General features: G+C 47.6%; 2 protein-coding genes across 2 annotated transcripts in view; one reads left to right on the forward strand and one right to left on the reverse strand.

The window, feature by feature from the left end:
- The window catches only part of Syce3 (synaptonemal complex central element protein 3), a 38,619-nt gene extending 30,506 nt beyond the window's left edge, over positions 1-8,113 (forward strand). Inside the window, exon 3 of the mRNA XM_010634236.1 lies at positions 7,840-8,113. Within this exon, the coding sequence (XP_010632538.1) occupies positions 7,840-7,997 (158 nt within the window). The 3' untranslated portion in view covers positions 7,998-8,113. The remainder of the gene's footprint in view (positions 1-7,839) is intronic.
- An 831-nt stretch (positions 8,114-8,944) lies between these two features.
- Klhdc7b (kelch domain containing 7B) overlaps positions 8,945-12,154 on the reverse strand; it is a 9,219-nt gene continuing 6,009 nt past the window's right edge. The window contains exon 5 of the mRNA XM_010634237.2: positions 8,945-12,154. This exon is cut by the window's right edge and continues 1 nt beyond it. Within this exon, the coding sequence (XP_010632539.2) occupies positions 9,149-12,154 (3,006 nt within the window). The 3' untranslated portion in view covers positions 8,945-9,148.

Here is a 12,154-nt window from a genome sequence, read left to right on the forward strand (position 1 = left end):
TTTTTTTTTTTTTTTTTTTTTTTTTTGGCCAGAGTGCAACAGACATGGCCTGTAGTCCAACTTCCAGTTGAGTCCTTGTTTCAAACTGAAACCTCCTGAGTCTGGTCATTACTGCCTGCATTTCTATCATCATTCTGGTCTTGAGCTCTGACTAGAATCTCCCATAAAGCTCAACTTTCAGCATTCTGAGTCTTCTCTAACCAGCATCTCCAAGCCTTACCAAACCCCAGGTAAACCACTTCCAAAGGCTTCTGAACTACACAGTAAGGTATAGTCACAGCAGTGATCTCACTCCTAGGACCAAAATATCTTGTTCACTTTCTTGTCACTAGACACAATACTCAACGTGAAACAACTTAAAGGAGGAGAAGTTATTTTGGCTCTCAGTTTTAGTCCATGATCATCTAGCTCCAAGGCAGAAATAAGATGGCAGAGGGGTATGGTGGAGGAAAAAGTGTTCAATCAAGAAGCAGGGAATAAAGGGAGGAGTCAGAGAGGGAGATGCACCCTTTCAGGTCATGCCTCCAGTAACCTGCCCCTTCCAACAAGGCCCCACCTCCTACCAGGCCTAATAGCACATTTCTCTCTGAACTAATAAGTATAGTACCCCCTAATGCAATTATCTTCTAAAATCTACCTCTGAAAACATGAGCCTTTTTGGAAACATTCTAGACCTAAACCATAACAAGAGCAAAAGTCATGCTGGACCCATCCCCACACACAATGATCTCATTTAAATGTAATCACCTCATTAAAGAGGTGAGTCTGAATACAGTTACATTCTGAGGTACTATAGGCTAGGACTTCAACAGATGGATTTGGGGAAGAAACAATCTACTCATAACAGATACTGAATCTTGAAACATCAGAAAAATGAAGAAACTGGTTGTATGGCTCTTGATTTACACAAAAACCCTTGAAAACGTTGAAATAGTCTTAAATCAGGGGTGCCACAGCAATGGACCTTACAAATAAAGATTGCCAAATATGTGACATGATAAACCACTGTAAATGTAAGAAAGAACAATTATCATGTTCAGTGGGAGAGAATCCTCCTAGGACCATTCACACATGAGAAAAATAAAAGTAGTAGTGTTTTGATATGTGCCTGAAAAATCAGCATGTTTAAACTTGGCATGGTGGTACATGTCTGTAATCCCAGCACTCTGGGAGGCTGAGGCAGAAGGATCACAAGCTTGAGCCCAGCCTGGAAAACTTAATAGCTTGTCTCAAAATAAGTAATTTTTAGGGCTGGGGATTTAGTTTAGTGGCAGCACATCTGCCTTGCAAGCACAAGATCCTGAGTTTGATCCCCGGTACAAAAAAAAAGTAATTTTTAAAAAAAGAAGTCTAGGGTTGAAGCTCAATGTGAAGGCCCTGGGTTCAATCTCCAATACTGCCCCCCCAATCAGCAAGTTAGATCTCCAAACTGAATAGAATATCAGATATAGAGCACAATTAGCTAAATATAAAATGGTCAAAGAAGTAGTGGATGAAATAACAAAAATGAGTGTAAAAGAAATTCAAGACTGAACAAACAGAATTGATCTAAAAATAGGAGATTCTAAAATAAAAAATATAATTGTGAAATAAAATGAGATAGTCAATAGTTGAGGAGAGAATTAGTCAAACAGAAAATAATGCATGAAAAACAAAGGAGTTAGACATGTAACCCAGTGGTACAACAGTGTCTACTGGGCACAAAGCCCAGGGTTCAATCCCCAGGAACACACACATGCAAATAATAATAATAAAAATGTGAACAGATATTAAGATATTTGTAATATATACCAAGAAAGTCTAACATGTGCCTAACTGGATCTTACAGGAAAAAAAAAAAAAAACAGTAGAGAAACTGGAATAATGACTATGTATAACTTAAAAGAAAAAAAAAAAAAACAGTAGAGAAACTGGAATAATGACTATGTATAATAATATAATGGCTATAAATTTTCCAGAACAGATAAAAATTAAATCAGATATCCAAGGAACAAAACATCCCAAGCAAAAGAAAATATATCTATACCTAGATAGTAAGCATCAAAGAGAGAAAAAGTTATTCCGGGAGTGGTGGTGCACACCTGTAATTGCAGCACTCAGGAGGCCGAGGCAGGAGGATCTCTGTGAGTTTGAGACCAACCTGGGCTACATAGTGAGTTCCAGTTCAATCTGAACTATGTAGTGAGACCCTGTCTCAAAAAAGCAAAAAATAAAAATAAAAATAAATTTAAAATAACAGAAAAATTTTGCAGGAAACCAAAAAGAAAGAAATCATTAAAAGAATGACACTTTGAATGAATTTCCAGCAACAATCATGAAAACTAGAAATTGGTGGAATTCCTAAATGTCAGAGTTGTACCTCCAGAAAAACTCTCAATAAATAAAACAAAATAAAGACATTTGCAAATGAGTGCAAATGACAACATCTCACAAAGCAATCTGTTCCAAAAGGCCTCCAAAAGTTGCACCAAGTAAAGAATATCCCCCAAAGAAGGTCTAAAACTCACAAAGTAATGGAGAACAAATAAAATATTAAACATATAGATTGGAACTGGAGGGTCTAGCTCAGTGTTACAGCATGTGTTTACCATTTGTGGGGGCTCTGGGTTTAATCTCCCCAACACAGAAAGAGAGAGAAGTACAACGTAAGTAGATCCTAATAAAGCAGTTCTGTTAGGTACATAATGTACCTTCCAAATTACTGCTTGTGAGTATTGCTAAATTTTCTGCCTCTACATAACAAAGATCCTTCATCTCTCAGTAAGATTTTCCTCACTTCTCTTTAAGCCCTTATTGGCAATCACCTTTATATCCAAAATTCCATGAACAGTCCATTCAAGCCACTTTAGACTCTTACTAACACTCTGTTCAAAATTTTTATTGCTTTTCTAGGTTCTATTCAGTGCTCCATTCCAAAGCCACTCCCACATCTTAGATTTTTCTAACAAAAGCATCATTTTTTTCCAATATAAAAACTAGCATTTGTTATCTATTGCTGTATAAGAAAACAACCCAACTTAGATGCCCAAAACCTTCATTTATTATCACACAGTTTTTAAAGGTCAGAAATCTGAGAGTGGCATAGCTGACTGTATTTCCTCATGAGGTTACAGTGAAGATACCAGGCATGCACTTGACTGAGGGCTGGAGAATCTGCTTCCAAACTCATATAGCTTCTGACTTTCTGTATGGGTTCTGCATGGAGCTGGTCACACTTCACTCGGAGTAATTTCAGAAGCAACACAACATCACTCCTGTCATATTGTACCGGTCCATGGATCAATTGTGGTAGATATGAGAGAAAACTACACAAAAATGTGTCTACGAAAAGGGAATGACCACTGAAGTCAACTTGGAGGCTAGCTACATGCCTAAAATCAAATGGTTGGAAATAATAGTTTAGCAAAGTGGGTATTTATAAGGTCAATATACAAAAGTTAATTGCATTTTTATATATCAGGAACAAAGAATTAGAATGCATTTTTTAGCTTGGCACGGTGGTACACATCTGAAACCCCAACTACTCAGAGGCCAAGGCGGGCCTATGGTGAGTTCCAGGCCAACCTCAGCCACTTATTGAGACCCTAGCTCAAGTGAAAAAGAAAAAGAGCTGGTAGTTTAGCTCAGTGCAGAGGTTCACCCCCTAGTACCTCAAAAAAAATCCTATTAGGGTTTTTATAGAATGTGACAACTTGGTTCTAAAACATTATGAGAAACCTAAGAGTTAAAAATATCTAAGCTACTTCAGCAAAGACAGACAAGGAGAAGATTTGTCCTACAATTAACAAGATTTATTACAAAGCTATATAATTATATAATGCTACATATATAGCTACATATTATAAGGTTAATAATTAGCTATAAAACTATATAAGTAAAATGGTTTGTGTTGGCATAGTAATAGACAAGCTGAACAACAAAATATAGTAGTACAAAGCACAGAAATACACACATATGTTATTATATATTTATGTATACAAAATAAGACTCCTGGGCCAGGGATTTGGCTCAGTGGTTCTGCTGCCTGCCTTGCAAGCGCAGGGTCCCAAGTTTGATCCCCGATACAAAAAAATAATAATAATAATCATTTGCTCAAAATAAGACTCCTCTCACCACATTGCCACATTTCTCTGTCACAACACATTCTGCTTAGTTCCTTCCCAGCACCTTTCATGGTCTGTCACTGATTGCTTGTCTCCGCCCTTTGCAGTGAGTGTGGACACCGGAGGTGTCTACCTCACCACAAGCTGTCCTTCCCATCCTGCCCTAGCAAATGCCAGCACAAAGTGGCATTCAGCAGACATTGAAAGAATGAATGAAGGGCTGGGGATTGAGCTCAGTGATACCGCGCCTGCCTCACAAGTTCCTGAGTTCATTCCCCAGTACCAAAAAAAAAAAAAAAGATATATATTTCTGGAGGATTTTTTTCGTTGAGTTTATTGGTACTTTGTAAGTACACAGTACAGTTACGTTTATCATTGGGATCTTGTACTCTTACATGACATCTTGGTTCTCACTTTTTCCCCATACAGTCCTCCCTTCACCCCCTCCACTCTTCCCTTTTTACAAAGACTCTGTTTCCTTTTTCCTTGTCCCTTATTTCCTTTCCCCTCCCCTTCCCACTTCCCCTACACCTTTAGCCCTTTTCTTCCTATTTCATATTGTCAGTTATACAATTTGGATCTTATTTACACTTTTAGTTTTTCACACCACAGAAAGTATTCAGTATTTATACATGTGTGTCTTATTTATTTCACTTAAGAGCATGGCCTCAATATGCACCAATTTTCCTATGAATGACTCTAGTTTCTCATTTTTTATGGCTGAGTAGTACTCCATTTTAATAGAAAAAAACACATATTCTTTATCCAGTTTTCTGGAGGATTTTATAATGGTGTTGAGTCCTTCCTACTCTATGTATTCTAAACTTTTTGACTTTCTAAACTATGTATATGTGGCATGCTACCAGCTTTCTTTTACCAGCAATCCTAACCACAGCCTGCAGGACCATTATAAAGACAATTATAGTAGGGAAGTCAAGCTGGGAGGGTAGTACATAGTCATAATTGCAGCTACATGGAGGGCTGAGGCAGGAGGCTCACTTGAGCCCAGGAGTTTGAGGCCATACTTCTTGCCAATGTAGCAAGAGCCCATCTCTAAATAAATAAATAGGGATGTTGTCATAATCATTTGCAACTGCCATACATCCCTTTTGTAAACCTTTTTTGGGAACTTTTCCCTTAGGACACAAGTATTTTAAACAGTGGATCTGCTTCTCTTTTATGAGTACTGAATCTTTTAATTGAGTATGCTTCGTTCCTTTCTTTGGCCTAGAAAATTTCTATGGAGGGCTGTATGAGATTTATTTGTGTAAGCTGCTTATTTCCCTGACTTTAACTTCTTACCCTAACTCTTTGCCCTGAGCACCTCCATTAATTACTTTATTGTAAAAATTGCTTTCTTTTTGAGCAAAAATGGGCTAAATATCCAATTTCATCGCTTACTAGTTCTGCCTTCCAAAAACCACTAAAACATGAATACAATTCGGCTGATTTATTTGCCCCTTTATGGCAAGGATCACCTTTCCTCCAGCCTCTGCTAATTTACTACTCACTTCCTTCTGAGACCTCATCGAAATGTCAAATGTGGAAATCTGCATTTCCATAAGTGTTCTATTCATGATCATGTATATATTTCCTAAGAGATGGAGCTTTCTTTCTAAATTCCTTTTTTCTGAGTTCTTACCAGAATTACCTTTAGAGCTCCATTCATAGGAACACTGGCTTCTAGCGTGGACTTCAAAACTCTTGCGGCCCGTATCCAGGACCCAACTCCCAAGCCACTCATTTATTACAGCAACACACCTCTTCTTGATATTAATTTGTCTTAAACATTTGGGGCTGCTAAAACAAATTACCACAGACAAGGTGGCTTAAAAAACATTTTGTTCACAGTCCTGGAGGTTGGGAAGTACAAGATGAAGAGGACCCAGCTCTGGTATCTGGTGAGAAGTCTCTTCCTACTTTACAGACAGCCTCCTCAAGCGGCCAAGAGCAAGCTCTCGTGTCCTTTTCTAAGAGCACCGATCCCATTTTCAAGGGCACCACCTTCATGACTACTCACTCCCAGAGGCTCACCTCCTCAGACCTTTAGAAGGAAGGTTAGATTGCAGCACTTGAGTGGAGGGAGGGGTAGACACAAACTTTCCATCCATGGCCTGTGTGCTGACATGTCACGTGTCAGCCATCTCTTCACAGCAAGCTATGAAATCAGTAAATAATCTCTACCTTGCAGATGCAGAGACTAAGGTTAGCAAGTTTAAGTCTTGTTCAAGGTTTTGTGGCTGGCAAGTGGAGAGCTGGGAAGCAAATCTCTTGTTCCCAGGTCCATGTGTCACCCACTGTCCAGGGGTCTAAAAGGGTGGGCTTGCCAGGCATAGTACCTATACTAGTACACATACCTATAATCCCAGCACTCGGGAGGCTGAGGCAGGAAGATTGCCCCAAGTTCAGAGCCAAACTGGACTACATAATGAGTTCAAGGCGAGCTTGAACTACCTAGTGAGACCTCTCTCAAAAAAACAAAAGAAGAGCCAGGGACTTAGATCAGTGGTGCCGCGGCCTGCCTCACAAGTGCAAGTTCCTGAGTTTGATCCCCGGTACCAAAAAGAAAAAGAAAAGGGTGATATGCAAACTCCCTACTCCAGAATGACCCAGAATGCTTGTTAGAATATGGGTTCCTAGGCACCATCCCCAATATGCTAGACAATAACCATTATAGGTCTGGGGAGGGAGCAGCAGTCTACAATATAAAAAGTGTCCCAAGTACCATTCATGCTTCCAAAAGTTCAGAAATACCTACTCCAGCTATAGAGTCACATGAACTGTCCTCAGATGCTGCACACCCTTTTCTAGCAATTTTTCCCCACCGAGCAGCTGTGTAAAACTCTGTGTAAAAACTGCAAGTGTGCTACTCAGTTGGCCTTGGTTGTGTAGCTGTACACATGTGCTGTATATTATTAGTCATTCTCCTACATCCATTTCGGTTAATTTTCAAAGACGTAGCTTCCCCAAGTAGCCCATATATTTTAGTCCAACAACAAAGAAGAGTTCTAAGGGGAATGTTAATTGTGCTTAGCTGTCATACAGAGGGGCATGAACTTTGTTCTGTGTAGTTCTAGCGGGTAGAGCCACAGCAGTGGCGGGGGCCTTAGAGTTTTCATCTACTGAGTCTGTTCATGACGCATGTGTTCATGTAGAGACCCAGATAGAGCTACTTCAAGTTGCCCTCAGAAAAGAGCAGGGAAGCCCATCAGTGCAGTGGCGGATGCTCAAGGACCCTCAGTGGAAGAGGAGCCACCCCTTGAGCCTGAAAGCACAGAGGTGCCAGCTGCAGGTGGACAGGGTCCTGAGGTCACTGACCATGAGGAAATGTTAAGTTTCACAGGACTGAGAACTAACAGCCCAACTGAGCGTGTGAGTTTAGGTGAGTGTTATGGCGCCTGGGAGGTTGTTACCCTGTGGCCACTAACTGTGCACCACCTGTAGAGAACCTGTGGTTGCTTTCATTTCTCTCACACTTCGTATCAGAAGTCCTCCAGATTTAGTAGCTTTGGCTGATCTATCAGAAGTTAAGGCTTGTGGGAGGCCAAGAAGCATCACCATTGCTGTTTGTAGGGAGGAATGTTTACAGGAGTTTTATGAGCTCTGGAACACGTAACTGACCACTTTCTCTCCTTGGAGTAGTCTGGTGTCCTGGTGGGGTCTGGCCCCTGAAAGCTGAGGTGCCCAGAGCTGTAGAGCCACATGTGGCCTCACCAGGTCTGTCTGATTGTTGCAGTGCAGGCAACTTGGATGGCCTACGACATGGTCGTCATGCGCACCGACCCTGTACTGACAGAGTTCATACGCCGGCTGGAGGACGCCTTCCTCAACTGCAAGGAGGAGATGGAAAAGAACTGGCAGGATCTGCTCAGCGAGACCAAGCACAAGCAGTAGGCCCCATCGCCCACCTGCAGCCACCACCCACACTGCCTGTGTGCAGAAGCACAGGAACAAGTCAGTTACCCAGATGTATAGACAGTCTTGTTTCTCAGTAAACTTATTTTGAAGCACAGCCTGTGACCCCTTTCTGTCCTACACCATGATCTACTGAGATGCATACTGAGCCTTGTTAGCAAAGCGTGACAAGCATAAGGTCCATGTGCTTCTTAGGTCAAACATGTATTTGGCACCAGTGGTAGTAAGCGTAGAATAGAAAGCAAAAAATGGCCTAGGGACAAACCAGGCCAGGGGTTGGGACAGACCATAGTACTGTCAGATTTATTTATCTGCCTTAAGTGGGTTTCAAAGTGGATAAGGGGAGAAAACACATAATTTCTCGTGTTCTATGCCCCAGGCACTGTGCCAGGTGCCCCACTGATGGTCAAGTTCTCACAAGTCTCCTGAATGACACAAGTCCAATATCCACAAGGAAAATGGGGGTTAAATGTCTTATCCAGTTCCACAGCTGTCAAAGGATAGAACTTGGGTGGAACTTGGGGCTCATTTGGGGAGGGGTATGTGAGAAGTAGGGTAAGAATCTGGAGGGCCTGGAAGAGACCCCACAAGGCATAAAGGAGCCAAGTGGCACTGGACAGGGCTCACGGACAGGGGCTGCAGACAGCAGAGTACAAATCCAACCCAGATTCACAGGCAATGGTTCCAAGCGCTAGTCAGACCCACAGGAGAACAGCCATGCCTGGTTCCCAAAAGACAGCATAAGTCTCAGAGGTGAAGGTGTTTCCTGGGAGCCTCTTTGCTTCCTCTTCCCTCTTGACAGAACATAGGAGTGCGGATATGTTTCCAGACACCTCTTTCCCTGGCTGCAGGAGCACCAGGGAGTCCCACAGACAGACGGGTGCCTGTGAACAAGCTGAGGCAGGATAACCAGGTAAGGACCAGGCAGGAAACCAGGGTGTGGGTGGGTAAGGAGGCCATGTAGAGCCTGGGCTGGGGCAGGGACACAGAAGGGATCTCGCTCTAGAAACAGTTGAGAACTTTTTGGCAGAGAGGGAGAGGTGTCATGAAGTTCCGTCCCAGCTTCCTCCCATGCTCCACCTCACTGCAGACCCGCTGGGATGGAGGGTCTCCCTGGGCTCTGCCAGCATTCAGAGTGAGGTCTGCAACCAGGCCTCGGCGGGCAGAGTCAGGACGAAGGGACACAGGACCCCTTTACTCCCCAGAGGATAGGGCTGCAGTCCTTTGGCCTGGAACTGAGCAGTCCCCTCAGAGACTGTGAAGGTGGCCGTGACCCGGTGGTTGAGGCAGTAGATGGTGTTGCCCAGCACAGCACAGCGCAGTGGGGCAGGGTCCGGCAGTGGCAGCGAGGCAGCTCGGCTCCAGGAGCCCGTCACCGTGTTGTAGCGCATCACAGCTGCACCCACTCCCCGAAGCAGGTCGAAGCGGTACAGGAAACCCCCCAGGGCCACCATGTCACTGGAGCGCCGGTGGCTGGCACTGTAGGGGCACTCGTCCCACGCGTCCTTCAGGGGGCTGTATCTGAGCAGACGGTAGAAGAGGTGACCTCCTGTGACATAGATGTCACCACGGCAGGCCACAGCCTCGTGGGCCACAGGGAAGGTGCCCGCAGGAAGGGGCGCCCGCGAGGTCCAGGCGTCTGTGCGTGGATCGTAGCGCTCCATGCTGTACAGACACTCACCTCCAATAGCATAGAGGAGCCCGTCCAGGGCCACCAGCTTGAGCTGGGCTCGGGCCTGCTGCATGGGCCGAACCTGGCTCCAGATGTTGGTCAGAGGGTTGTAGCAGAAGACCTCATTGGAGCAGACAGCCTTTGCACCAGAGCCACGGATGCCACCCGCCAGGAACAGGTAGTTGTACATGGTACAGAGGCCACAGCCCCGGAGTGGGGCTTCCTCAGGCACCTGGGCCAGGGGCCGCCACATGTTCTCTCGGGGGTTGAACACGTGCAGGTGTGTGCGAGCAGGCACGGGTGCCGGCCAGGTCAAAGGCACCTCCTCTCCGTGAGGACCGCTCACCAGCCCTGGGCGGCCCACCTGGTAGAGGTTAGGCAGCACAAGGACCCCCAGCACTGCCTGGCCCCTGCCGGTCCGCAGGCTCAGGATACGCTCCCGCTCAGCCCCACTCAGCTGCCGGTAGAGGTGCGGGTCACCCAGCACGTGCAGCAGGTTGCTGCTCATCAAGGCGTAGGTCTCCTGGGCCAGGCTGGGCTCCCTATGCTGCTGGGCGAAGGCCAGCACCTCCAGGCAGCTGCCCAGGTCTAGCCGCTGAGGCCACAGAGCCGTGGCTGTGGTAGACTCTGAGGTTTGAGAGCGGGGATTCTGGGGTCCCTCAACCACCCCCCAGCTCCCAGGCCTCTGCAGAAAAACCATGAGTTTCTGGGCCTCTTTCTGCTTCTCTGTGAGGACTTCCCTCCTTCCTGCTGAACCGACTCCATTCCCTGACACCTGCCCCTGGTGCTGCCCAGGCGCTGCCTGGCTGACCACCTGCTCCAAGCTCTGTGCTGTCTCACACATGCTGTGTTTCCTGGGCCTAAGGAGAGGCTGGCAGTCCCGCCTTGCAGTGGGGGTTGGGCCAGGCTGCACCTGCACAGCCGGCTGTGAGAGAGCCCCCGGCATTGCAGCTGGGGGCAGCATGCCCACATGTTTCTCTTTGCTTCCATCTCCTCCTGGGCGTGGAGGCAGGGCAGGGGAGGGTGCCCCATTGGTCTTGGAGCTCATTGGCTGTGGTTGACATCCAGCGCCAGCCAGATCCCCTGTGCCTGCTTGTGTGGCTATCCCCAAAGAACAGCTATGCCTGTCCTGGTGGTTGGAGACAGCCTCTTCCAAGTGGGAACCGGAGCATCTGTCCTTAGAGCGTGTGGAAGTGCTAGGGTCCAAAGGGTTTACAGGAGCTGCCCTTGGAGCACTTGTCTGGGGCCTCTCCTGCCTGGGCAAGGGATGGTTTCTAAGAACCATAGCAATAAGGTTTCCCCAGCTGGTTAAAATCTGCCCTTCCTGGTAGCCCTTGGAGATACCCACACTGGGCTCCCGAGACCCAGGCCTTGACCCCCTTTCTGGGGCTGGGGTTGGGGCTGATGCTGGAGTTGAAGTTAGAGCTGAGGCTGGGGTTGGAGCTAGGGCTGGGGAAGGGGCTGGGGCTGAAGCTGGAGTTGAGGCTGATGCTGGGGCTGGGGCTGAGGCTGGCACTAGGGCTGAAGAGGGGGCTGGCGCTGCCCTGCGATTTTCGCCCTTAGAAGGCGCCTGGGGCAAATGGTCTGAAGGGGCAGGGGCTACGCGGAGCTGGCCGGGGCAGGACCCCTGGGCCGCCTGCTTGCTGCCTTCGCCTTTCGGGGACCCTGTGCCCTCTCCGACGCGGGGGTCTCCTCGCATCGCGGTCCCGCCCAACCCGGAGGCATCAGCCTGTGCCTTCCCGGGGTCAGGGTTTACCCAGGACCAGCCCTTCATAGGACCCCGGGCCCCCTGAGTTCCCCGGGCAGCTGCAGCTGCGTCCACCGCGTCCCACACACTGGTGGCGGAGCCCAGGCGCAGAGGGTCTGGCCTGGAGGGGCGTCCGCATCTGTTCCCCGAGCCCATGTCCCCGCGCCGCCGCCGACCACTCCGGCCTTTGCCCCCCGCGCCCATTTCGCCGGCGTCCACCTGTAGCTCCACCTCACAGCCAGAACTCCGAGGGGTGAAGTGGATTAGGAGGGGTGCGGAGGTCCCCTCTGCTTTGCTTCTACCCAGGAGATCGTCGTCTGGCTTGGGAGTCCCCCTTCCGTCCCTGCAGGAGGCTCCTGGGGTGGTGTCGCGCTGCCGTCCCAAAGCCCCTCTGCTGGCCACCTCGCTGGGAGTCTTGAGGGGAAGCAGGGCCAGACCTCCGCCCTGTGGGGAGCCCTGGTCGTGGGCTCCAGCTGGAGCAGGGCTCCCCTGGCCTCTTCCTGGAGGATCTGGCTTCCCCCTCCCCAAGCTCTGTCCCTCGAAGCCACTGACCTTGGACTTGGCATGCAGGCTCGTCCTGGCTGCTCCAGCTTTAGCAAGCTGGGCCCTGGGGGCTGCCGACACCGGTCCCGACACGTTCTGGTCCTGCCCGGATCCAAACCAGTGCAGAGCCAGCGCCGTGGCCGCCACCACAGCCAGAGCCAGCAGGACGATCGC

This window comes from Fukomys damarensis, unplaced genomic scaffold, assembly GCF_012274545.1.
Source record: "Fukomys damarensis isolate Sample0158 unplaced genomic scaffold, DMR_v1.0_HiC HiC_scaffold_19, whole genome shotgun sequence".
Classification (NCBI taxonomy): Eukaryota; Metazoa; Chordata; class Mammalia; order Rodentia; family Bathyergidae; genus Fukomys; species Fukomys damarensis.